The 27788-nt window shown below is 46.0% G+C and overlaps 1 protein-coding gene across 3 annotated transcripts in view; it reads right to left on the bottom strand.

The window, feature by feature from the left end:
• Positions 1-27788, bottom strand: part of FBXO25 (F-box protein 25) — a 71909-nt gene that overhangs the window by 17895 nt on the left and 26226 nt on the right. For all 3 annotated transcript variants that reach the window (XM_006269743.3, XM_059730026.1, XM_006269745.3), the window contains 4 exons: positions 26692-26784; positions 15412-15505; positions 13493-13677; positions 10354-10536 (listed from right to left, as the gene is read on the bottom strand). In XM_006269743.3, the coding sequence (XP_006269805.1) occupies positions 10354-10536; positions 13493-13677; positions 15412-15505; positions 26692-26784 (555 nt within the window). The remainder of the gene's footprint in view (positions 1-10353; positions 10537-13492; positions 13678-15411; positions 15506-26691; positions 26785-27788) is intronic.

Here is a 27788-nt window from a genome sequence, read left to right as displayed (position 1 = left end):
TTTGTACATATCTTTTTGGAAGTGTGGCTCATCTAATCACATGGACTGATATGCTTCAATGGAAAAGACCCAGACTTGCTATTGTACAATGAGAATCCTACATTAGCTTTCCATTTGGACATGTAGATCCACTTTGAATGTTGAACAAGCAAAATTGCAGAAGTCACTCTTAGTATGGAATAAGTGTTCTGTGTGGAATTCAGGTTGAAGAACTACTGCATTTTAAATTCACACCTAGCCTATGTAGACACTATGTAATTTTCCAATGAACAGTTTAAGGATATTTCAAGTCAAATGATTCTGTTCCTACTAGTAAACTGAGAAGACAATAAAAAAACTAGGAAGAGCTACATCTTATAGCTGTTTGTAAAAGTGGCTCAATTCTAAATTGAGGAAACTTACAATTTGATAGCTGAAAAATAGTTTTATTAACCAAGTGAAAATCTACTTGAAAACTTCATGAGAGTTTAAAAAGATCTCTTAGCATTTTTCAATAGTGTTTTTAGAGTTCCTACATTCAGCAAATTATTCTAAATTGCTTTAGTGATCTTCATTTTTTCTATTATCTTCTAATAACTTCTTCCTTCAATCTCTTCAGAATTCTTCCTCTTGTCCCTTCTCCAGGGCCAGCTCACCTTGTACATTTTTAAGGTGACAAGAAAAGCCAACACAGATGTCAAGAACAAGTTTTGTCAAACCAACCTAATTTCCTTCTATGACAGGATAAGCAGCCTTGTGGATAGCAAAGAAACAAAAAGTGTAATGTAGTTTGATTTTAGTAAGACTTCTGATACTGCATCAAGTGCTGACATCTTAAGCAAACTGGAAAAATATAACCAAAGAAAACCTACTGTAGGGCAGATCTGAAACTGGTTGCAAAACTGTACTCAATGTGCAGTTATTAATGGCTCACTCTCAAGCTGAAAAGATGTGTAAAGGAGGGTCTGCAGGAAGTCTGTAATGAGTCTGGTATCTTTCAGTATTTTAATTATTTGCATAATGGAATAGAGTGCACGCAACAAATTTGCAGGATATCAAGCCGGAAAGGGGTGCAAGTTCTCGGGAAGACAGGATCAGAAATGAAAATGATCTTGGCAAATTGGAGAAATGGTCCAAAATGAAAAGCATAACATTCAAAAAGGACAGGTGCAAGGTTCTACACTTCGATAAGAATAATCAGCTGCACATATACAAAAAGTGGCTGGTCAACAACTCTGCAGAAAAGTATCTGGAGAGGGCTGGAAGGGAGTATAATGAATCACAAACTGAACATGAGGCAACGATATCACACCGTTTCTAAAAAAAGCCAACACCATACTGGGATGTTATGATGATATTGATACTGACAATCTTTATCACACCTTTATTTGGGTTTCCTGTTTCTTTTTCCTAAACAGTACTGCCTTGACTATTGCTGGGTGCATGTACACATGAAATTAAACCAAAGCAATAAACTCTGGAGCTGTTTAAGCTGGAGTAAACTGCTCTTCAGCACAGTGTCTATACACGCACCCATGACAGCAGCAATTTGAGCCAGGGTAGAGCAGGCCTGGGTTGGCAGGAGGCCTAGGGGTTCAGTCCTGGGCTCCAGGTGGTGGTGTCAGGTGGCTGGGGCATGAGGGTACTGACCCTGTAGAGCCACGTGGCTAGGCAGCAGGCAGGAGTCTGGCTCCCAATGGTCATAGTCTACACATGCATTTCAGGGTAGTTAATTACTCTTCCATAAGATACTACTTACAGTGGAGTTAATTCGTTGCCTGTGCCCTAATACTGGTGCACGTGTAGACAGTGACACTTTACTGCAGAGCTAATTAATCTACTTCACAATAAAGCACGTGTACCTACTAGCCTCTTAACAAACAGCCATAACATACTTTTGTTTTCCTCTAAAGTTCAAATTCTGCACTCTACATGATCTGTGTTCCTACAGCCTCTCTCTAGGGCCAGCACCACACAACAGACTGTACTTTATGCAGTACTTCAGCTAGGTATCCATCAGTTATCAGTATCAGCCCAGTACTTGGGATGGGAGGTGGCAAAGAGACTCCAGATCCTGCCGATGTTTTGGGGCCATGTGTGTAGCCCAACTGGCCACACACACCTCAGAGTTTGGCTCATGTTAACTTCTGGACCACTTCTACATCTGACTGACTCATGGGTCTGCACCCCCTTTCTAGCTTAATTAGTTTCTTTAGGAAACAGTCTCTTGGCAGACCGTGGTCACCAAAATAGTATTCAATCTGCTGATCTATTTCTCCTCTTCAGGATAGGCATATTTTCATTCTATTTTCAGCCAGGCCTGCAAACTGCTGCACATGGTCAAACCATAAACTGTCTTGTTCAGCTCTGACCCTCTCCTCTGGGGCCCAAAACCACATCCTCTCCAGGGCCCATAACTATTGAGGCAGGTTCTTCACAGATGACTAACTTTTCCTCATCTGAACCAAACAGGTTCATATTTCCAAATCACTTGGCTATAAGTTCGGTTAGAGCCACAATCCCTTTTCTTGGTGTATTAACTTTCACTCTTTCTAGATCTCACACCTCTACAGACAGGTTCTTTCTACATGCTCTCCATACCTACATCTGAAAAGCACAGGGATCTCTTCCATCCCTCATCAGGTCAATGACTGTCTTATGGTGCACCACTGCTGTTCCCTGAGCCTTGTGGATCTGCCGCAGATCACTACCTGTATCTGCAAAGCCTTATTAACTACAAAAGTATGAACAAGTACCTTAAAAGCTCTTTTTAGGCCACAGCTTATTGTTCCATGGCACAGTTCTGCAGGTATACTAGAAAGTGCAGGACCTCCTCCATCTTACCTGGCCTTTGTCCCACAGTCAGGTCCATGCCACAACTTAGCCCTCTGGTCTCATCTCTTCAAAGTGATCCCTTTTCTATGGAGTTCCACAAACCCTAACTACCAAACAGAATAAAAACTAACAAAATACAGTCTCTCAGTCTTGAAGAGTCTGTTCTGTAGCTTAAATATCAAAAGAAACAAAGTGTCCCCTTCTTGTTCTAATATCACAGCCTCATGGCCTTCCTCAGTTTCCTTTTCCCTGGATTTCTTACAGCAGAAAAACATGAATCTCGGCCCTCATCCTCACAGCACAGCAGCCCCACACCTTCCTTCCTTCCTTCCTCTTTGGACACCTCAGACCAGGCTTGTTTGGAGCTGTGTGGGGTGATCCTAAGTGTAAGACTCCCTGGCTTTCTCTCCCTTTCCTTTTCTGACTCCCACCTGACTAAATGCCTCTTGCTTTTGTTTACCTCCCTTTCTGATTTTTTTTCTTGTATTTTCACAGTGGTTTTTTTTCTATTCTCTGTCCCCTCCCCCTTCTACTTCCAGTTTCTTTGTCTGTGAGTTGCATTTGTCTACTTTGCAGCTTCTCTTTCTCCTTGTCAGCTACAGGGAGTTATCTTTTGCCTTTTGAGGGGTGCTCTTAATTCCACCCTTTTCTCCATTTCATAATTTTTTCCTAACCCCTATAACCTCCCCCCCACCCCTCCTCCTCCTCCTTTATTCCTCCTTTATCCTCTCTGGCCATTCACACCCCTCCCTTTTTGCTTTTTATGGCCGCATTCCCAGATACTTATCTCTGTAGTTTATACATATTTTTTTTTTGGTTTCCTTAGTTTTAGCTTTTGGGATTAACCCTGTCCTAGCAAGAATGGCCGCTCCTACGCCCAGGGGCTGGCATGGGGGGATGCCTCTCAAAACCTCCCCCTTAACCATGGCTTGAGGGTTCATAACCCTATGTTGGGGTCGAGGTCTGCGCAGGTGCCCTAGCTGATCTCCTGGGATGGTGTAACGTACGTTACATAGCTCATGTTAACATGGTCCCAATGTTTACCTGAGCATTCCTACCTTGGTCAACAGGGTGTGTGTGTAAGCCCTGGACAATGGAGGCATACATTATCTTGTCACACCCCTAGACACCCAGGTGGTGAGGGTGGTGATTTCCAATGTCCCCCTACACCTGTCTGATCAGGAGCTGGCTAAGGGACTCAAGCCCTTGGGGCTCCTATGAGTTCCTTTCGCCGACTGATGATCAGACGCAAGGACCCAAAGCTGAAGCATATCCTATCCTTTCAGAGGCAGATCTTCATGCTCGTAAGGGAGGTCACCCAGTTTCTGCCTTGCTCCTTGAACCTCACGCTTGACGGGTGGAGGTTTGTGATTTATTTTTTCTTGGGGGAGACAATGTGTTTCCAATGTGGTAGCTCTTCCCACCTAGCAGCCCAGTGCTCACAGGAGAAAGCAGCACATCCCAGTGAGGCCGGGATCTCTTCTCCACCTCTTTTCACCCCCGTTTCATGCGAGGGGGCTGAGGTCTCCAGCATGACAGCACCATCCAGCGGAGGGGCTGGGACAACTACCCAGCACTCTCCCCTGCCTATCCCACCTATGGTGCCCACCCCCCTGGTGCAGAGGCCCCACCAGGTGGAAGGGCTGATGCTTCCCCTTGCCCCTGGCCCACACTGGCTGAGGCGACTGGGGCAGCCGGTGACTGTGGTGCCAGGGCCCTGTTAGGCGATGGGGCTTGGGCCTCCTCCCAGCTGCCCTCCACCACAGTCTTGTCTGAGGTGGCTGGCCCCGGGGGGAGTGGGCCAGGAGCAGTTTGGCCCATCCCCTATGAAGGTGGGGGAGGGGGACACCCGCCACGAAAAAGAACAAGGAGAGGAAGATGAAGGAGGCCTCTCAGGACACCCCATTTCCTCCACGACCCTCCTTGACCAATGCCGGGGAGACCCCTGCTGAAGAACTTGACCCTGCTCCAGCTGTCCTGCCAGTAACCACATTGCACGTGACCACAGACGGGGATGACTCAGCAACTGGGGAGGCAATGGCAGGAGTCAAGAACCCCTCACCTGTCTCTCAGCTTCTGGAGTCGGGTGGCATTAAAGATGATACAGAATGCCTCTCTTCTGAAAGCCTGACCCGGGGGTGGCAGAGGGGTCTGTTGACCTCTTGGTCACGTTCCAGCCCACCAGATTGGATGGGGAAACTAGTGAGATGGAGATCCAGTTTTCTGAGTGTCACAAGCAACCTTGAGAGTAGGATGACCTCTTTCCCCCCAAGAAGGCGGGGATCACTCTCCTGGAGTTGGTCCTTGACCTGGATGATGAAAGAGGCTCCTGTGTCTGGACATTGAGGGCGTAGACACTGCATTTGCAGGTGAGCTCCCACCTGGGGTGCAGCCTCGCTGCTCTTCTGTCAGAAACGTCCAGCCCATGTTCACAGATCCCCCCTGGGTCACCCCCAGCTATGGGGGTCTCCTGACCTTTCTGAAGCAGACCAAAGGACAGAAGAATATAGCAGGGCGCATCACCCAGTAGTGCACAGACCCTAAGCTTTTTGTCAAGGCTGACAGAGCTGCAGCCAAACTTCTGCAGCAAGTTCTAGGCACCTGGCAGATGGCTTACAATTTGGAGAAGCTCGCACAGCGGGTGAGGGTCTGGGTGGGTCCCTGGAGTAGAGTAGGGCATGATAAGCCTTCCCCGACCTTTCTCCGCTATCTTGCTCTGCTCTTGGGTGCTCGCTCTTCCACCCATACCTTACCTCGCTCTTCCTTTGCCATACCCACACCTATGGCAACCATGGCCATTGGCACTTTTAACATCAACAGGTGCCAAGATCCAGTTAAATGGGAGGCCATCCTGGAGCTCTTGCACCAGAAGCACCTGGCCATTGCCTTCTTCCAGGAGACACATTCCAATGGGCTCAACCAGGTGGCCTGGCACGCTGCTTGGTGAGGGCACTTGTTCTTGAGCCATGACACCAAACTCAGTGCCGGAATCGTGACCCTCCTATTACCACAGCTGCAGCTTGACACAGTGGTAGCATGGGTGGTCATCTCCAGCAGCCTGCTGACTCTCCATGTCACCCTTGCATAACACCATCTGCTACCTGTCAATGTCTACACAGCCACTGAGGGCTAAGAGAGGGTCATTTTTTCTGAGACCTTGGCTGCCCTCCTACATGATACTAGTGAGGACGACGACCTGCTCCTCATAGGCAGGGACTTTAATTGCACCATTGGCACCTCGCTTGACCGCACAGGGCCTGAGCCTCACCAGCACTCAGCCCACAAGCTGCAGTGTGCCCTGGAGACTATGGACCTTGTCGACATGTGGCAAGTCCTGCATCCTGACATGCACCAGTACACCTGAGCCAAGAGGATTGCCGGTGGTCTCACCGTGGCTTGCCTTTATGTCACCAAGCACCATCTGCCACTCCTGCGCAGCGGCCACATTGTTTCCCTTGGGCCTGTCACATCATGGCCTGGCTTGCTGTGAACTGAGCCTGCCCGGAAGAGCCTGTGTGCAGGCGCCTTATTGGTGCTTCAACATCAGCCTGGTTCAAGACTCCTATTTCTGGGACTGCTTCGCCTACTTTTAGCAGGGCTGGGAGGCTGCAAGACTGAGCTATTCCTCCTGGAAGCTATAGTGGGACATAGGCAAGGTACAGATCCAGGCTTTTTGCTAGCAGTACACCTAGCTGGCCACGAATGAACTGTGCTACCATATCCAAGAGTTAGAGAAAGATGTGGCAGAGCTTGAGGCCACTCTGCTGGCCACTGGCAGTGACATAGTGCTGCACGAGCCTCCGGTTCTGCAGGAAATGCCTGCGTGACTTGGCAGACAGCGCGGCCTGTGGAGCAAGGATCCGTACCCGCAGCCAAGAGCTGGCAGAAACCAACACCGCAACCTGCTTCTTCTTCAGCCTGGAGCAGTGGTGGACAGCAAGCCACTAAAGTCTTAGATCACCTCAAGACCCCTGAGGGCTGGGTAATCACAGACCCAGGCAAAGTACATGAGCACGTCATTGCCTTTTATCATGACCTGTTTGCAGCTGACCCGTCCTGCCCTGAGGCCACGTGGGAACTCCATGATGGCCTGCCACGTCTCTGCGCCCTGGAGGCTGGAGAGCTTGAGCAGGAATTGTCTCTGGAGGACCATGGCTGGCCTCACCTCCGGCAAAGCCCCAGGCCTCAATGGGTTACTTGCCAAGTTCTACAAGACCTTCTGACCTCTCCTGGACTGCTGCCTCCTGCGCATTTTCCAGGAGAGCCTCACCAACAAGGTCCTGCTGATCAGCTGCTACTGAGCGATGCTCACGCTGCTGCCCAAAATGGGAGATCTGGGCTGCATTAAGAACTGGTGACCGGTCTCCCTGCTCTGCGTGGACTACAAGATTCTGGCCAAAGAGCTAGCGACCCGCCTCTGCAGCCTCATAGCCTCTGTCACTGGGCCCGAGTAGAGTTACTGCATGCTGGGCAGGGCCATCCAGGAAAACCTGTGGCTGTGAGTAGGTCACACAACAGGAAGTGAACTCTCCACCCCATTCCCCACATGCAGGGGCATCTGTCATGGCAACCCCCTGTTGGGCATGCTCTACGCCCTGGCCATTGAGTTGCTGCTGCATGTGCTGTGGCGCCGCCTGAGCGGTATGGCCCTGCCAGTAGCCACAGGCCTGTCCACTGGCCATCCACGCTGGCTGTCATCATATGTGGATGATGTGAGCATCTTCCTCAAGACCCAGGAAAATGTGTGGGCCCTGACAGACTGCCAGTGAACCTAAGAGCACACCTCCTCAGCCTATATCAACTGGGTTAAGAGTGATACCCTGCTGCTTGGTGCATAGACCAGTGCGACTCCCCCCCCCCAGATTTGCGGAGGGGTCTCACCTGGCACCGTAAGGGCCTCAAGGTCCTGGGCGTGTTCTTGGGGCCAACGACCTTCATGGTACACAGCTGGGATGGCCTTGAGTGGGTGGAGGCCCTGTGCAACAGTGGTGCTGGCACCAGCCTCTCCTACCGTGGATGTGTCATTGCCAACAACCTGGTGGCGGTGGCTCTGTGCCACTGGTGCGCCGTATTCGACTCACCACAGGACCTACTTGAGAGACTCCAGCGCCTCCTGGTAGATTTTTTCTGGGATGGGCACTACTGGCTCCTATGAGGCCATCCTTTACCTACCTGTTGCCAAGGGGGGCCAGAGCCTGGTCGACCTGGCGAACAAGGTGCCTACCTTCTGCCTGCAAGCCCATCAGCGACTCCTCTATGGCAAGGAGTGCCTACCCTGACAACAACTGGTGTGCCGGTTCCTGCAAAGGGCGGGGGCCCTTGGCTTTGATCGGGAGCTCTTCCTGCTGGACCTCATGCTTCTGAACTGGGTGGTGCTTCTGGCCTTCTACCATGGCGTGGTATGAGCCTGACAGACCACCTTCCACCTCCAGCCCTGGGCCCAGTGCCTGCAGTTCCCGCAGCTGCTGAGCAAACCCCTGGTGCACAACCCAGCCCTGCAGCACCTCGTGCCAAGCCTGGCCTCTGCCAGCCTCACAGCTGCCCTCATCTGGGTGCGTGTCCTCTGCCTGGGCCATCTCCTTGACCCTGCTTGGTTGGCCTGGCTGTTACCCAAGGCCCTGACCACCCAGCTAGACATGTGCTCCGTCCGCACTGGGGGCCGTCTCCTGCGTGACATCCAGGCTGCCGTCCCGCTGGAGGCAGCAGCCATCCTGGATGACCATCTCTGGGCGCAGCAGGTCCCCCTCGCCGTGGATGCCCTGAGTGAGGCCTTCCCCCTGCTGCCAGTCACCCCGGCTGTGGCTGGCGAGCCGGCTGGCAGGCCTGGCACCCTGCTGACGCTCACCGTGCCTCCCAACAGTGAGACGGGTTGCCCCTTTGATTCCCTGCTATATAGAAGCCTGTATGCCTGGGGGGTTCACATCCGCCATGCCCAGACGCTGGTGGGCTACACCGATACACTGTGGTGACGGCACCCAGGGCTACCAGATTCCCCACCAGCCCACTTGGCTTGGTGCACATTGTTTAAGCCGCCAACCACCAAGACGACTGGCGACCTGAAGTGGTGGTTGCTGCATGGCATCCTAGCCCCTGGCACATTTGTCTCCCACTTTGACCCAGCCACCTTGGCAGCCTGCCCCTTCTGTCCTCGGGGTGTTGAGAACCTCTTTCAAGCCTTCCTCGACTGTCTCCACCTACAATTGCTCTTTGTCACCCTTGAGCCACTGCTGCAGGCGCTAGGCAGGAGTCTACCGGAGAACATGTACCGGGCAGCTCAGCAGGGCACCGTATGCCTGGCCAGTTTTCTGGTGGGTCAGGCCAAGATGCCCGTCTTTAAGAGCTGGCGCAACCAGCTTGCTGGGACTGGCTCAGACAATGCCCTGCAGCTTTTCAGCTTCCTGGTGTGGGCACGCCTCTTGCTGGAGTTTGAGCATGCTGTGCTCTGGAGGGCAATGCCCGTCTTTGTGGCACGCTGGGCCCTTAGGGGGGTGCTGTGCCACATGGAGGACAGCCATCTTCAATATAAGCTCTAATGTCATGACTAGTCTGGGCGACTGGACAGGTTTGGTGACAAACTGCGACTCCAAGCTTGCGTCACGCCCTAGGCCCTCACCAGGCTGCTTTTTGCTTTTCTCTTTGAGTGGGAAGTTGAAGATTTTGTTACATGTACTATTGGATAGAGCAGGGTAGGAATTGTTTGTTTACAGAGGTCTGTAAAGGGCTTTGGCTGTTTATAGAGGGCTTTAGCTTTGGCTGGGTGTCCCGACCACATAATGGCATGTTAGGTACGATGTGTAATATTGCGAAGGTGTCCGTCATGGTGTGATGTTATGAATGTAATGGCATAATGGCATGGTGCTTTTGGTTTGATGGTGATTTGTTTGTCTTTGCTTTGTATATTGAACCTGGACCCCAGAGGGGCCAACTTTTTGTACCCCGAACCCCTGAATAAAGTAGCTAAAAAGTCCAAGTCCTTTCTTCCTTCCTGTTATTCTCTTTTAATTAATATGGCAAAAGAATACTTCGATATTTCTTTTAAATGTCCTTTCAAAAGTCTAATACTAATGAGCAGAAAGACTCCAAAACATTTCTGGAAACAACTTTCTTGCAAACCACCCCAAATCATAGTACTGTAGTCAGAGGGATTTTTCTCATGTCTTCCTGTTCAGACTTTTGGAATGTATGCACAATCTTACTTCACTAAAAATGTACTATACACTGAAACTTTAATGATATGCTCTGCCACAGTTAAATGGGAATGACTGGAAATTTGAAATAAAGTTTAGTTTAGGTACCCTCATGAACACTACAAGAAAACCTCCAACTAGAGCTCTTCAAATCAATTTACAGGAGGTGCTAAACAGAATTCTTAGGATAATCAGGTCTGAAAAACCAGCTTGTTGCCTTATCAAACATTACCATGATTCAACATTAAACAAGGCAGAATTTAACAAGGAAAATATTCCCACTTAGTCATCTTGTATACAATATGAAAGATATAATGCATTAGGCTTAAACACAAACTATTGCATTTATTACCTGTTTTTCTGCAAAATGGTACTGGCAAAGTTTTTTCCATAACTGTCTGTCTTCACTGAGCATGTACAGTGTTGGAGTCACTTGACCTAAAGTAATAATGTCCCAGCCATCTGAGAACCTGTATAGGATGTTATTCAGCATATGCAGAGGGAGGTCACTAAGCGTAAGACCATTGTTGACTTGCTGGAAATAAAAGTTATTAGTATCAGACACTAATAGGGTTTTCAATTTTAGGTATAAAAACTGATAAAAATGTCTCAAAATAATATTTTGTAGCTCTGCTTTTGAGAACTGATTTTTGTTTGGTGCTCATTTATCATTCTACCATTTTATTTGGTTTTCAACATTTATTGGTTAAGTCTTCAAGTCTCTTGTTGAATAAATAAACTCTAGAAACAAAGTTGCTGAACATGGTGGTCTTGCAACCGTTAGGTTTTCTAGTGTCAAATTAATGTATTTTTTTTAAACTGAAAAATTGTACTATTGAACAAAAGCACTGGCAATTAAAAGCAAGATAAATTTCAGCGTTTAAATAAATAGCAAAACATACAGTCTGAAAACTGTCTTAAAGGTGTGAAAGCCAATTTTCAAACAAACAGGTAAATAAAAAGAATCTCAAAAACCAAAACCTTAACTTTACCTCTTTATAAAAAAAGTCAGTTGGAACTTTACTAAGATTGGTAGGATTATCAAAACAGTATGAGAAACTGTTATTAAAAAAACCCCAAGGAAGCTGATGATAATTATGCAACTAAATACAATAAAAAGAAGACATGAAAGTCAAAGAGAACCCCTGAACAATAAGGCTACAAAGGTCACAGAGGAAAGAAAGGAGACTGGGTTGAGAGGCACTTTACAGACTAACTAAATCAGAGATGTATAAACTTTTGTAAGCCCAGGATCACTTCACCAGATGCTGTGAAAGAACATGCACAGAGGAGCACAGGAAAGAAAGCAGAGTCAAATCCCTCCTTCCACTGTGACATGCGAAATAGCAATCCCACTACTTAGTTAGCAGATTTATAGCAGTTAGCAGATTAGAGAGCAGGCTATCCCAGAAATATGCATCACTGATCCTCTTCCATGGGGTTCTCAGTAGAGAATAGAGAGTTGGACACTGAAGGGGTATGTTCTTTTGCTTGCAGTGTGCAAATGGAAGCAAGAATTGTGTTTCCATTTCCTTCACTTAAGCCTACTCCAAGGCTCTTATTGTACCTTTTTTTAAACAGGTAGCTAAGCAGCATAGATCTACATTTAATACTAGCACCATCATCAGAATTAATCTGAGCAGGTGGGGTGAAAATGTCCCTACCTAGTGGGACTGCTCAGATATGAAGGGTTGTATCTGTACAAGGCTTACTTTTTTTTCCACCCTAAAGATATTGCAGCAGCTACACTCTCCGGGAACTCCATGAGTTGCTGAGCTGTAGTTTTATGCTATAATTTAGTGCACTATGCTCACTGACCTCACTTATAGACCAGATTTTCTATAGTGATATACTGTGTATACTTTTTGGAGCAAACATATATGAACATCTGTGAACATGACAATAACCATAATCTTGAATTTGTAGTATAAATAGGGATCCACTTAAAAATCGCAGTTTCATGGATTTTGTGGAAACCATGAAATCCAGGACAGTCTGCAAAAATCAACAAAAAACAGCTTAATAAAAATAAAATGCTGGCTCCCCAATGGGAGCCAGCGGACCTTGCTGCCACTGAGGCCCAGTCTCACAGTCCACCCAGGAGGGAAAGGTGCTGGCTGGTGGGGCAGCATAGATGGCCATGGACCTGCCATCTCTTCCTTCCCCCCCAGCCTCTTTGCCAATTAGTGCTAAGGTGCAGTGCCACACAAAGGCAGCCAGCAGTTGAGATGGCGGCTGCCCCTCATTCCTTCCTTCCCAGGGCCAATCAGCACTGAGGGACAGGGCTGCCGGAGCACACCTGCAAAATGTCTGAGGAATTTACTCTTTATGCCACTATGAACCTAGGAAATCAGTAAGTCTAACCGCAATTTAAGTAGACCCCTAGTCATAAGTGAAGCAAACGCAATTCAGTTACAAGTTACTGACTGAAAATAATATTTGTTTTGCTTATTGTTTATCTATCCAGGCAAGTTTGGGATGATACAATTGGAGATAAAGTCCTGCTTTAAGCAGGGGGTTGGACTAGATGACCTCCTGAGGTTCCTTCCAACCCTCATTTTCTATGATTCTGAAGTTGCTGTTTTGGTTTGTTGACCATATGAATATTATCTTTAATGTTAAATTCAGCATTCATTCTTTCTGATCTTAGCTTTCATTCCAATATGAATTGCAACAATGCAATAAAGCAGAATATAACCAATAAAAATACACAAAAATACACCAGAAGGGGAAAGTGGGGGGGTTTCATAATTGGAGTGAACTAAATGGCAATGGAAAGGAAAAAGGGGAAAAAAATTATACAAGCAGCTAGATCAGTTTATTGCTGCCAATGTCTCGTGACTTCTCTTCTCACATGATTGTAACAGAGACACATTAGAAACTGTAATGTTTACCCCTTTTTCAGACATTTCCATTGTAAATACTTGCAACAACACAATTTACACACTAAAGAAAGATGTGTGATCAAAGTCCAAGCTTTCAAAAATGCCAGAAGTCAATGAGTTATGCCTCTTCACAGAAAGAATGCATGTTTTCTTGCAAAATTCAACAACTGCCACTTGATTTTCTTGACCCATCTAATCTTGGATTTTAGATTTGTACTTAACAGTTGTTCTGTTTTCTGATCAGGCACAGTTAAACTTGATAAAGTTACGTTAAGAAAGAGTGCTATTTTTAAATTTGTGGTTGGAACATCAGAAAATTAAACCTGTCAACATCTGGCAGGAGTCACCTAATACATACTACCACAGCTTTAAGTCATAAAGTTCCTTGTGTCTTCCTTATAAAGAAGGGATATAAAAACCTGTAGAATTTAAAAAAGTTGACCTTTATGTTATACGTTGTCATTGTTATATATCCAGGATAATTAATAAAATATGATAAAATGGTTTTAGATTCATTTAAAATTTGACAGAAGTAAATTAAAAGCCAGTGTTCAAAGTAGTTCCTTCTCTATTACCCCATACATCATAATTAAAAATTTAATATACCTTGTTCATCTGAAGATTTTGCAGCTGTTGTTGCCACGTAAGGATAGTTTCTAATCGACAAATCCAAATATTAATGTTCCCAACCAATACCGATTTTCCTACTCCCCTAACCAGTATACAGAGCGCAGAACTCAAATCCTGAAGAAGATCTTTGATTAAGCGTGGATTGTACTGGTCTTCCAAAACTAGGGGAGGAAAATACAAGAGGTAGTTTTTTACTTTAATTACATTTAACCCAAATTAATCTACATTTCCCCAGCTGAACCACTCCACACAGAAAGTGACTTTATTTATTAACTAATGCCTTGATCTCACAATGGACTTCAAATGTTCAGCTCTCATGAGTGAAAAAGCAATGCCAATGACAGTTAAATTATATAGACATTAGTGTAACATTTCATGCCACGCAGTTAAAAGACATCAAGCTGAATGTCAGTTTTGCAAATGAATTTCCTATATTCGAGGCTGACAGTATTAAGTGCCTTCCATATATAGGGCACACCACTGAAAAAGCCAACATTTTCCAAACATCTGTATGCAACAGCCCTACTTTTCTTATTTTGCAAACAGTGTAAATTGACAAGCACAGACTATGCCGTACTGGTATATCATGTAAGCAAATTCAAAGACCTACATTTAAGTGAACATACTACCAAATGAATTAATTATCTGTTGAGAAAAAAACAGTTTGATATAACAAACAGTATATCAAAAGAAACCACAAATCATAATATGTAACCTGTTATTTCACTTTGTCCTTGTTCTGAGGGATACAATTTGTTATTAAGAAAAAAAATCAACAACCTTAAAACACTGGTAATAAAGCATTAAGGATGGAAACAGACATCATCTTTGTCCCTCGGCATAAAGTGAAACCTAACAGACATCCGTACTTTCTGTCATGCCATAATTACTCAGATTTGTGGTCATGACAGAAGGTAATAAACTGAGCTGCTTTATCGCTACCCACGTCTGTTTGCTTATGGTGGAAGAGCTCAGGCAGCATGAAGCTACCTGGGTTGTCTAGCCTCCCTGGGGTAGTGGTTTTTTCGGCTTGCGGGGCCTGGTCCTGCACACCTTGGGAATTCCTGGGCCAGACTGGCCCCTAAAGCCTTGGGAGAACCTGTCTTGCTTTCTCCACTTACTCAAATGCACCTAGGTAAGCAGGGAAAAAACTCCGGGCTTTGGGGTTCCCTACTTGCAGAAACACACCCTGTGCAGCACATGGGGAAATCCTTTGGCAGGGGATTTCCCCTCACATCCTGAATGCATAAGGGGTGGGAGGGGGGGGGGGGGGGTTGTCATAGGGAGGTCCCTTTTCTGCATTTGCGGCCTGTGCCCCAGCATGCACCAACTCAACATGCATTCCTGGCAGCAGCACAAAACATGGGCTGCAACTGGGGGTGGGGGGGCAGGATCTCCTGATGAAAGCTCCTTCCCTCTGCACTTCTAGATGTGGTTGGGGAAATCCCCTGTAAAAGGGATTCTTTGCAAGTGATTTCCCTACACAGGCTTTTAAACAGAGCAGAGGACCCCTGTGCAAGTTCCCCCTCCCTGCTTACAGATACATGTGGGTAAGTCCCTTGAAGGAGGGGGGCTCTCACAGGGGTCCCTTCCTGAAATACAGTGGGTGCATCTGCAAGTGGGGGTTTTCCCTTGCAGACACCCTAAATTGAGATGCAACCAGGGATGACTGCAGACATCTGTGGAGGTTGGGAATCAGCTGTGCTGCAACATATCAGCTGATCACACTCCACTGACAATGTCTCTTTCTAGCCTAACAGTTTTCACTCATTAAGCATGACATTACTTTTCTGTTGTGTACTATATACTGAACCTAACTGAAATGGCAGAATAGTAACTCAGTCATGATTCATGAATCCCACATAACTATGACAAAAAAAAAAATCTTAGCTTACCCTTTCGCACTATTTTGTCCAAAATATTAAAGTAGTTCTTTTGTGCTGCACCACTCAGTGAAGTTAGCTGAGATTTTGCGATTAACTGTAAAAGCTAAGGAAAAAAATATTTTACAAGAAAAAATGACAAAAATGAGTACAATTGATCCTGTAGCATTTGTAGCCACAGAGACAAAAAAATGAGAAATTAGGATGTTGATAGTAAAATATTTAAACATCCCATTACTAGCATATGACAATGTACATTTTCAAGTACCACACAAATATTATTGCTTCATTTTTGTAAAGAGAAACAGTTTTTCTTTTTATCATTTGCAAGCTGTTAGCACACACTAGTTAGTGTATTCAATGATTTTCATCTAATTACCTCAAAAAGAAGATTTTCTAGCATACTATAGCTAAGTTATGCAATGAGAGAGAACTTTTAAACTTGAGATTAGACAATTTAGTACCAGACTAATTTCAAAACTGGCACAGCATTTTTTTCACTAGAGTAGATAACTGCCTTATTTTGTACTATGTAACCTCACTGTGGTTGTGAAAGTGATCAAATGCATTGGATTAATACTTGTATTTGGTTTATTATATACACACACATACATATATAAATACATATCCACGCGCGCACACACACACACACTAATATATATTATTTTGGAATAATATATGTGTTTTGGACAACAGTGGGTGTTTTTCTAGTACACGATATATTAGCAAACATGAGGTATATTTTGCAAAATAATTTTGTTAGACAACTTTATGAGCATTTACTCCAAAATACTGCTAAATCTGTCTTTAATAGGGGACTTAGACTTTCAGGTTAAGTAGCATGTTTATGTGGAGGATTCCTTTTACTTGTTAATTTAGACTTACTTTCTTTATGGGGGTCCACATTCTTATTCCTGAAAGTTTAAGCTCTAGACTCTTTATAGGTAAGTTAAAAAGAAGATATTCATATAGTGCTTAAGTTAGTCTTAAATGGGATCAGATCTTTTTTCCTCTTGAAACTATAACTGTGAAGCTATGAACAGATGTTGCTCTTGCCCTGGGAGAAAATGTCCCCAAAAGGTTTGGGGAAGTACTAACAGTTTGTCTTGCACTTTTTGAAGGACATCTGAATAGTTTTCCCATGATTTCATTATGGAAGACACAGGCTGGTCAGTTCTCCAGGCAGCCCATGATGTACCACTTCAGCTCCAATCCCAGCCCCACTTGAACTCTGTGCAGTCACATTGGACCCAACTGCAGAACTCAAAACTGCTCAGAGGTTACAGGCCCCAGTGGGTTTCCCCACCTATCAACTGCCATATACAGTGACTGGCTAGACATTTCATACTCACCACCCACCCAAGATCAGCATCAGAGCCTGCATACACAGAATCAAACTCAAACACCACCAGCTACTAAGAAACTCCATCTATCTCACCATCCAGCTGTCTGGGAGGTCACTGGACACAGCCATTCTCCACCATGGTAAATTCAGACCTCCATACCTTCACATACCCATCCATCCTCCCTCTACCACAGTCCCTGAATCTGAGTGCAGCCTCATAAATAAGCGTAACATCAAATGAGCCACAGAAGAGGCAGCAGATGCCAGTCCAAGCGCTAAGTTCTGAGGCAGCAGTTTGTGACGATATGGGATGGTAAGGTGCAGGATGCAGGCAAGGTCACACACCCATCATGGGTAACTCGCCCACATCTTTGTGGTCTATGACACAGTTGCATCTAAAAAATGTGGTATCCAAAAAATAGCAGCTTCCACCACCCAGGAGAGTGATAAGGACTCTGGTTGAAGACCTGCAACCCTACCAGGCCAGCACAGCAACCTGGGCTATGAATTAGGGGTGCATCAAAACATATTTTTTTGGCCGATACCGATGGCCAATTATTAACCAGCCATATTGGCCAATACTTATCTGATAGCTGAGATGCAGCCTGGCAGCTTAGAGAGCAGTGTCAAGCCAGAAAGTCTGCTGGGGGGGAAGGGGCATGGGGGAGGGTACGGTTTGAGGCCTACACAGAGGGAGGAAGTGGGGCAGGGTTAGGTGCTACTCAGCTGAAGCAGGATAGGGACAGAGCCACAAGCAGCTTGTTAATGTGGGGGGGGGGAGAAGGGGGCAGCTCCCCACCACTGCACACACTCCCGGTGGAGGGATGGGGGACATGTGCCCCCCCCCCCCAGATTTTTGTGCATAGCAAGGGCAGGCTGCTCGCTGTGGAATCGGCATCAGGGACTGCACCAGCCTGTTCCCTGCAGATTGACTGTGCAAGGGCTATGCTCGGGGCAGGGCAGGTGGTGGTAGTGCTGGGAGGGGGGCTACAGCAAATTTGGGGGTGCTTGTAACCCACCCTGTAGCCCCCCTCTCAATGCAACCCCCGCCCAGGCCAAGTGCAGCCCCCAGCCAGGAAGAAGCTGGTGCAGCCTCCAGCTCCAAGCCCGCAACGGGCAACCTGCCCTCACCCTGCGCACAAATCCAGGAGGCACATGCCTCTTGTGTCTCCCCCAGGGGTGTGCGCGGAGGCGGGGAGCTGCCCTTCTGCCCCCACCCAAAAGCTGCCTGTGGCTCCATCCCTTGACCTGCCCTAGCTGGGCAGCTCCTGCCCCACGCCCTCCCTCACCTTGAGGGGCCTCAATCTTGCCCCTTTCCCCTTCCCCACTATACACTTACCACCCAGACGCTGCTCTCCAAGCTGCCGGGCTGCATTCCTGGCCATGTACATGCTGCAGCTGCGTGCAGCATTTATTGGTGACATCAATCAGCTACACCAGTAAAAAAAAAGCCAATTATTGATAATGTCAATTTTCCTTTTATCAGTGCTGATCTGATATAGACCGACATATCGGTGCACCTCTACTATGAGCCATATCACAGACCTGCTGGCCATTCTGCCAAGCCTTGCAAACTCTTAAATGGATACTGGGTTTGAATATATACCAGTTTTTTGCTGTCCCCCCATTTTCAGCATTTGAGCTAGCCCTCTCCCAACAGAGACCTGATGCCCCAGAAGACCCAGACCATGACAGGACAACTGCTTCTGGTAATGGTAAGTCATAGCCCACTATTTGAGTTGGGTAAGGAGAAATAAAGCAATGATGGTGAGGGCAGGTTTATAGGCAAGGTGCCAGAGCATTTCCAGTGCATCCTCACTGGCTTGGTGGGTGGTAAGTAACAGCTGCCCCCTTTCCCTCCTCCCACCCCCCAAAAGTTGTGGTTTGGGTCTGTGCTTGAACCACATGGCTGTGCTTTAAGATGGTCCCTCATGCAAGTGTGGTGTGCTAATAGCTAGTACCTGGAGATAAAGTGGAAACAACACTGCTTTTTGGAGAAGCATCTTTAAACAGGCAGTAAACCATCACTGCGTTGTGAGTTCCAATTCAGTTAGGCACTGACTGATGACATGTAAGATAAATTGCCCATGTACCCACTCATTCATCCAACTTACCAGAAACACAAATCACAGTCCTGCACAGCCATAGGGACCCTCCCTGCAACACCTAGCCTCATGAGCAGAGCTTCATGCTCAGATATTAGAACAATATACTATTATTACAGCACACCTCCTTTGCCAGCACCTTCAGATTTTCATCTTGGCTCCTGCCTTGAGAAAACAGCAGTGATGGCCTCCACTCCCATGCAAACAACTCATCAGGGATAAAAGCACTTTATTATAAACAAGTGTAAGCCGGACGACAAGGAAAAGGGAAAACAAGTGGCTTTAAAATCATCAAGTTACTTGTTGCAAACTACCATTGCAGTTCAGGACCCCACTATATATGACCACAGTGTTGGCTGTACCATCTCCAACTCTTCTAAATGCTAATCCTGGCCCCAAAAGTCAGTTCAAACTCCTTTTGGTCCTTCATCCTACCAAACTCAGTTTGTGCTGTCAAAGGTCATTTCCTAGTGGAAGGGGTCACAGGGTGGGTCAGGGACCCTGAGTCCACACAGAATGGGATGGGAGAGGACGGGAAAAAGTAGTGGCAGACCCCCACCCCAAAGTTTTTAGCTATGCTGAATACAGCTTGTACAGTTGTGGGCTCTTCACAGCAGCAGCTGACTGATCCCCTCAAGGCAGGAGCAGATGGAGGAGGGGAACACTTGCTCCCTTTGCGTTTTCAAGTCATGTATTCTGAGTGGTGCAGCAACCTCCTGTCTTCAGCCTTTGCAAGTTACTAGTCAAGAGTTAGGTCAAGTCAAGTCAAGTCAGTTCCAAGGCTGCTGCAACCATTGAGGAACCTTAGATGCTGTAACAACCCTCCTCCACTCTGTCCCACATTTGGCTAGCTTTGTGCACTCTGTCAGTTGATGCCCCAAACAGTCCTTAATATTGGTTCCCCAGCTCTTCTTGGGTGTACCTCTTTTTCTCTTTCCTTCCACTGTACCCTGCATGGTGGTGTTGGCAAGGGTGTCCAGCCTTCTCATGATATGTCCAAACCATTGCAGCTTCCTTTGTCGCACAACCTCCAACAACAGTTTGTAGGTTTCAATTTCTTGAGTAATTTGCTTTTTGACAGACTCATTGGTCTGGCTCAGCATACAAGACACACAGCAATCTCCTAAAGTAATGCATTTCAAATGCCTCTATTCTCTTCTCTAACTTATTAAGTGTCCATGTCTCACAGCCATAAAACACTGTGAAGATAACCATAGCATGCAGCAGATGTAACTTTACCTTCAGTATAATACTGCTGATTGTCTAGATCTTCTTCAGCTTTGTCAGTTGGCTGGTGGCAATGGCTATTTGGCAGGATTTAAGCTGGACAAATATACTGTACCCCTTACAGCATCCCAGTCTGCCCATGCTAAGTAGTCATAGTGGGTAGGGAGGTCTATCATTAAGCATTTCCTGACATTCTGGGAAAAAGCCCAAACACACTGGTGAGCCATCACAGCATGCCCACCTTCTCCAAAAGTCAAAGTCATCATAGACTGCCATCTCTGGCAGCAAGAGGCAACTAAAGATCACTGGACCACCTTGCACAGCAATGAATAAGTGTTCTCTCTCCTGTGGGGTCTGATGGATCAGGGTGACATTAACCAGGGAGCTGGCATCCTGCAGTTATAGACAAGGAGCATTAAGGGGTCCAAAGCCAACAGACCATACTCAACATTAGCCCAAATGAGTGGGGAACAGCCTACCAACTGTGGCTCCACCTCCACCTACCTCAACTGTTTCACAGCCTCCCTGGCCCCTTGCTGTACCCAATGGCTGTTTGCCCCTAGATGTTTGCCCCAGGATGCCTCCCACTTCCCCAGGACCCCAGCGTGCAAAAAGTGAGAGTGAACTTACCATACTGAGAGTCAGGGTAAATAAGCCTACCCACCAGACAGATGGCCTTGCAAATTCCAACTTGTGCTGAGGAGTTTATGTTATTGGGCAGCAGTGAGGAAGCCAATGACCTCCTGTTCATTCTCCTCTACTTTTAGCTGTGACACCTGCAAATAGTAGCAATGGCACCTCGGGAGGAGATAATGGCCCACGGACAGAGTCAGAGACCAATGACCAGAAAGATTCCAGGCACAGAAAGACTTGTGCTCACAAAGATGGATATATTGGCTTCTCTGGTGGAGACAAGTGGCTCCCAGGTCACAGAGGGAAGAAGAGCAGATGTATCATTGCCAGTGATGGCCATGGGTAGGCACAGGATCATAGAGTCATAGCGCACATAATGGGCTTATCAGGTTGCATGCAGAAGATGTACAGTGCTATGTGACCACTGCTAAGCATACAAAGGAGATGCTCATGAAATTTGTGAGGGTCAAGAAGAACTCCATGGATCGCCTTGCATCCATCTTGAACCTGGAGGCAGAAGGAGGGCATTCTTGGGGTTCTTTGCATCACCCCACAATTGAACACACAAGTAGGACCATCCAGTGGTCCTGGTGGAGGCGGGGGGCATGCTGCCACCCAGCTTCACTGTCCCACAGGTGCCTCCCACAACAGGAGAAGCAGCAAGCACCATCTAGTCATCAGGCAGGTGTACCCTGTACCTAAACAAAATCAGACAGTGGTGGCCACTGCCACCTCAGGAACTGTGGCACGTACCTGCTACAGCCACTCCAGACTCAGTGATGGGTTTCATCTGTCAGTTGCTATGGTAATTTTTTTTTGGTTAATGTTGCATTTGTTTACTGTTTAGTTGACCTTGCCTTTTCACATTTCTTCTGTGCTGTTTAATAAAAGTTCCGCCTATTGTCAAAACTATGGCTGTGCATTCACTGTAAGTATGGGGCAGGAATGTGCAAGGGCATGAAAAGTACCAAAGGGCTGCTCTATGCACCACCTTCCTGTACCAGCATAACTGTGTCCCCTGGAAATATAGGCTTGATATAGATATAGATATATATAGATATATCTATATCTATATCAATAGATATAGATAGATTTGGTGAATTGCACCAAAATCCCGCTGAAACATTTTGCCACCCACAATTTGAACACCCAATGGGCATTTTGTTTGGTACTAGCAGTCAATAGAACCTATGACCAGCTGAAGGCACACTGGGATGCATGTCTCTCCAGTTATCCAGCAGAAGAGAGGCAACACATTTATTCATAAATTTAGAGAAGTTAGGGACAGAAGTGACCTCAATAGATCATCGAGTCTGACCCCCTGCATACGCAGGAAAGAGTGCTGGGTTCAGCTGACCCCAGCCAGATGCCTGTCTAACCTCCTCTTAAAGACCCCCAGAGTAGAGGAGAGCATCACCTCCCTTGGGAGCCTGTTCCAGACTTTGGCCACTGTGAAGAAGTTCTTCCTAATGTCCAGTCTAAATCTGCTCTCTGCTATCTTATGGCCATTATTTTTTGTGACCCCCAGGGGCGTCTTGGTGAGTAGAGCCTCACCAATTCCCTTGTGCACCCCCATGATGAATTTATAGACAGCCACAAGGTTGCCTCTCAACCTTCTCTTGTGGAGACTGAAGAGGTCCAGGTGCCCTAGTCTCTCCTTGTAGGGCTTGGCCTGCAAGCCCTTAACCATATGAGTGGCCCTTCTCTGGAACCTCTCCAGGTTATCCATATCCCTCTTGAAGTGTGGCACCCAAAACTGCATGCAGTATTCCAACCGCGGTCTGACCAGCACCCGATAGAGGGGAAGTATCACCTCCTTGGTTCTGCTTGTCATGCATCTGCTGATGCATGATAAAGTGCAGTTTGCTTTGCTGATGACTTCATCTTGGAGTCCACTAGGACTCCGAGATCCCTTTCCGATTCCATGCTACTGAGCAGGTCATTTCCTAGGCAGTAGGTGTGCTGGACATTTTTCCTCCCTAGCACATCTACTGCCTAGGAAATGATCTGCTCGGTAGCACTCTTTAAACTCAAAATGGAGATAAGAGCTTCAGCAAATCCCCAAACCACTGTCTGCTGAACTATAAGTCAACTCTCTTCTCACCTCAAACACACAACACAATTGCTCAAGATGTGCAATTTGTTTTTAAGGCGGTACTTAGGATGAGATTTGTAGGTGTTTTTCTACATGTTACCATGTAGTTCCATTGCAAGATGGTACAAAATGAAGGAAATTGACACTTCTTGAATTTTCTGCAGTCTGATCTTTTTGATTAATTAACTCTCATCAAATATTTCAGGACTTGTAGATGGCATTGATTGATGACCAATTCCAATGTTATGACAAACCTAAGATAGAACGAAGGGAAGACTCGAAGCGTGATTGTGTTTTAATTAAAAACTCTGTTCACAAGTCCTGAGACAGCTAGATGAAAAGAGGTGTAAGTTGCCGACAAGCATGGTAATTTACTTTCTCAAAACAAAGGATACTAAAAGTCTGCCCTCGTATCCACCATTTTGATTGTATTCTTCATTCTGTTCACTCAACCCTCATGTAAGGCTAAAACCTTTCCTCATATAGGTTGTTTTGGTATCAAAGCCTTTATTAAGATTTGCAAGCACTGGTTAAAAAAAATGCTACTTCTCACAGAGTAAGCTTTTTAAAATTTATTACTCATTTGCCAGTCCAGAAACCAAACAGCCATGCTGTGTGTACAACATATCAAATACAAGTGTACAGCAATGTACATTAAAAATGGAATAGAGGCCAGTTTCACACCACTAGTTTAGGTTTTCATGATGGAAGTTATGCAAGAATAAAGCAGATAATTCCTAATTTTATATTTTCAATTTAAAAGAGCATCAAATGTTAGCACAGAGTGCTATATGAAGAGGAACTAAGCCTGCCAATGAAATTTTATGTCTTGTATTGATTACTGAAACTGCAATTTGACAAAGTACTCAATTTTCATTCATTCAGTAGAAATAATGCCCCTAAGCCTTTCTCTGGTTTGACAGTGCTCCTTTTGGCTGTAAGAAGTCTATGTCCTATAAATTCTGGAAAAAGATTTCCTTCCATTTATATTTAAATAAGAATGCTGAGCTAAGATATAAAGACCTCTTTCCTGGCATTTCAAAAGCTCTTAGCCTGATCAATAATTTAGAGCATACCTACAGTTCTTCAGCAATTTGCAAATCCAAATAAGCACGTATGCGTTCCTTGATTAGTTTAAAAAGCCAGTCATGTCACTCAAGCACTTATTTGTAACTAAACATTAAAAACTGAGGGGGAAAAAATCCACTGGACTTATTTTAATGAATAATTTTATTTCAGTAAATGTTAATATGCACGAATCAAGGCAGAAAAGAATTTTAATAAAGGTAACTATAACCATCAACTAAATGAGTTTAAACATACTGATATACATGCATAATTACTACACAGAATAAAATACTGCAAACACTTTCTACATTGCATTTTTAATGATGCCAAGTGGCTTGTTTATGTTTTAAAAATGTACTTTATATCTAAATACTACCTTTTGGATCACTTGGAATTCAGTATAACACCAGGCTCAAAAAAGATTAGTACCCACAAGCATAAATGTATGCAGGAAAAAATTAGCCTAGCCCTTGTTAAGATTAATAGGGCCTTGAATTGGGATCTATATGAAGCCCTGAGGATGCTAATGTGGTTCTATGCCACCAGGGGGATCCATGCAAGTGGAACAGCTTGCTGGATTGATACTTAAGACATAAGAAGTGCAGGACAGCAATCAGTAAGTTTTTAAAATACATTATGGTGCCTTATGGGCGTGGCTGGTGACCTGTGAAACAGGTGGGGTGGGTGGAGCCTCACACTGGGAGCAACCCTGTGCAGCTGGGGACAGTGGGACTGCTCGGGGATTCCTCGCTGCTGTGAGCTGCAACCCCCCCGCCACCTGCCCTGGCGATGCACCCCTGCTTTGAGGAGCGCAGCCCTGTGCTGCTGCCCTCACAAACGGTCCCATGCACAGGGGACGCATCACCAGGGCAGTGGGGGGCAAGAAGCAGCGAGGAGGAGGTTTTCCGCACAGCTGCTCCGCTTCCTGCAGCACCGGGTCGTGGGGGGAGAAGCAAGGTGGCAGGGAACAGTAGGCCCCCTGCTCACCACTGTTTCCTGCCATCCTGCTCCCCGCCCTTGTGACCTGGTGTTGCAGGAGCGAAGGAGCAGCGCACAAAACCTCCTCCTTGCTGCTTCTTGCCCCCCACTGCCTTGGCAATGCGCCCCTGTGCGTGGGGCTGCAGTGAGGGTAGCAGTGCGGGGCTCCTCAAAGCAGTGGCAGGCATAGAGGGTGCATCGGCAGGGCAGCAGGGGGGCAGTTTGCAGCAGGAAGGAATCCCCGTGTGGCCCAGCAGTCCCCAGCTGCACTGGATTGCGCCCGCCAGGCTCTGGAAGCCCCAGAGGAGGGAAGCAGGACAGGAGCTCGAGCCCACAGCCTGTACCTCCCTGGGTACAGTTCTGGGGGGCCTGGGTACCCCCGTTCCCTGGGAATGCACATGGCAATGAGATGTCAGGCCCTCTCCCTCCCCTGGACAAGCCACCTGCGGCCCCATCCTGCTCCCTGCTGGGGCCCTGCAGCCACGCATTGCAGCCCCAGCCCAGAGCCCTACCTGGCTGGGCAACAGCCCCCAGCCCTGCACAGCTCCTTCCCTACAGGGTCCTCAATCCCCCTTTTCTCCACCTACCTGCTGGAGATGCTGTGCGGGCAGCCTGGGGCCAGTGCATGTCTCTGCATGTGGTGCCCCCTGTCTTTCCACCTCCCAACAGCTCTTTACCTGGGCTGGGGGTCAGTACAGGTGACCCGCTGCCTGCTTAAACAAGTGGTTATTGCAATCCATTCTAACTGATGAAGCGTTTCTATTGTGCATGCACTACTCAGGCGGCAAGGAGATCGCCCTGAGGTGCTTACTGAGCATACTCAACTTTTTGTTGTGTATGTGTAGTGCATGAGCGTAATCATGATCATGACATTGATCATGTCATTCTGAAACTGGTGGGGCGGCACCTGAGCACCCCCTATTGACTGGCTGACACTGATGCCTTAACTAGGTTATAGCAAAGAGAAGTAATAGAACAAGGAGCAATGGTCTCAAGTTGTAGCAAGGAAAGTTTAGGTTAGCTATTAGGAAAAATACTCACTAGGATCATAGTAAGACAGTGGAACAGGTTAAACAGAGAGGTTGTGGACTCTTCATCCTTGGACATTTTTAAGACTTAGCTACAAAAAGCCTTGGCTGGGATGATCTAGTTGGGGATGGTCCTACTTGGAGCAGGGGGTTGGACTAGATGATCTCCCAAGGTTCCTTCCAACCCTAATTTTCTATGATTCTAAGTATGTAATTTCTAAATCCACAATAAGACAGTCAAACTTTGTTCCACTGCATTATTTTTGAAAAAGTAACCACAGATATGGCAAAAACACCTATGGAACCTGATTGTGAAAGGAAGATCAGAAAATTGTAATAAGTCTTGGGGCTGTTCTCAAGACTCTAGGGGATATTTCATAGAGGTGCTGACATATGCATCTTGTCAAACATTAAACTAACCTGCAGTTGTAAATATATCACAATGTACTGCACGTTGCTATTTGTAATTATATTCATAGTATTTTTTAGAAATTTATTAAAAAAAAATGAAAATGCACAATGAAAAACAAATCACAGAAACCATAGCTAGTATTCCTCTGTAAACCAATCAGCAAAATAAGTATCACCCTATCTTTTCCAGCTGAGAATATTCATGGTATAATAAAATAGTTGTCACCAGCACAGTTTAGTTCACTGCATATATAAACAATTAATATGATATAAAAATAATACTTCCCCGTAAAGACCTTATATATGCAGTTGTAAACCACCACCTGAATAATGCCAAATGGTTTGTGCACATGCAGATACATCAGCAAAACATTTATGAAACATATCTTAAAAGCAACTTACTTTGACCACATAATTAAACCTCCTGATGTCCTGAACTGCACTTGAAAAATCTAGACGATTAAAAGCTTCTCCAAGGGTGCAATAACCATGTCTCTTGAAAAAGAAGAATATAAAATGTAAGTGGAATGAAACAAAAATTATATTTGCTTCTCAATCACAAAAGTCCCAATTCAGAAAAAACACACAAGCATGATTGCTAAGCAAAGCATACACATAAAATACCTTTCTGGAACAGGAAAGCTTCCCATATCCACATCTGCAATTGTTCTTCCTGCCTTCCCCAAACAAGGATGACCCCTGTCTCAGGAAGGCCTGGGGAGCATTTCCCTGCTGCTCATCTATTTCTGGTCCCCAAGAAGACTGAAGAAACAAAGAAGCCTACAGATGTGTTTGTTTTTCAGGGAGAAACTCTCTTGGGAGCAACCTTTACTAGGTAAGAAGTGGATTATTTTTCTCCCAGAATCACTATTTTCATTCCAAGAGAAACTGTGTAAACACCTGTACCCTTGTGGTTTCTACCAAGAGAAACATGTGATTCTTCCAAAAGAAACATAACACCTGCATGTAGCCTAAAGCTTTATCTTGTGTGCGCTAAATCTCAGGATGAGTAACTGTGGGTTTGTGAACACAGCCTGTCCTTCTGCTTTGTGATCACACTGCTAAGACAAAATAACCAAGACTTTCACAGCGAATTGTCAAATAAAAAGCAAGCTGTTTAGCTGCTTGCTGCAGCTTTGATTTTAATTTCACATCTATGATCAGCTGGAGATCACTAACAGTCCTGCACAGCTGGTAAGAGAAGTGGTGCCCTTTTGAAGTAAAAGCTGCAGAAACCCCTCAGTGGTCCCGTGCACAGTTTGCTTCAGCAATGTATACCCCCAGATAAAATCCTCAAATTTGCAGGGAGTTAAGAACTTAACCCTGTGAAGTATACAAGTTCTACTGTACTAACAGGGAGCTGTCACGCTGTCTGGGTTGATGCTATAGCTGTTCATAGCTATCTCTGTGCTTTTACATGCAAATTTCCAAGCATCAGAAATCTAGTCACTCTATGCTCACATAAGACAGGGCAGGACAGACCTTACAGATTAACTGGC

This window comes from Alligator mississippiensis, chromosome 1, assembly GCF_030867095.1.
Source record: "Alligator mississippiensis isolate rAllMis1 chromosome 1, rAllMis1, whole genome shotgun sequence".
NCBI lineage: Eukaryota > Metazoa > Chordata > Crocodylia > Alligatoridae > Alligator > Alligator mississippiensis.
This window is presented reverse-complemented; position numbering and strand designations above follow the sequence as displayed.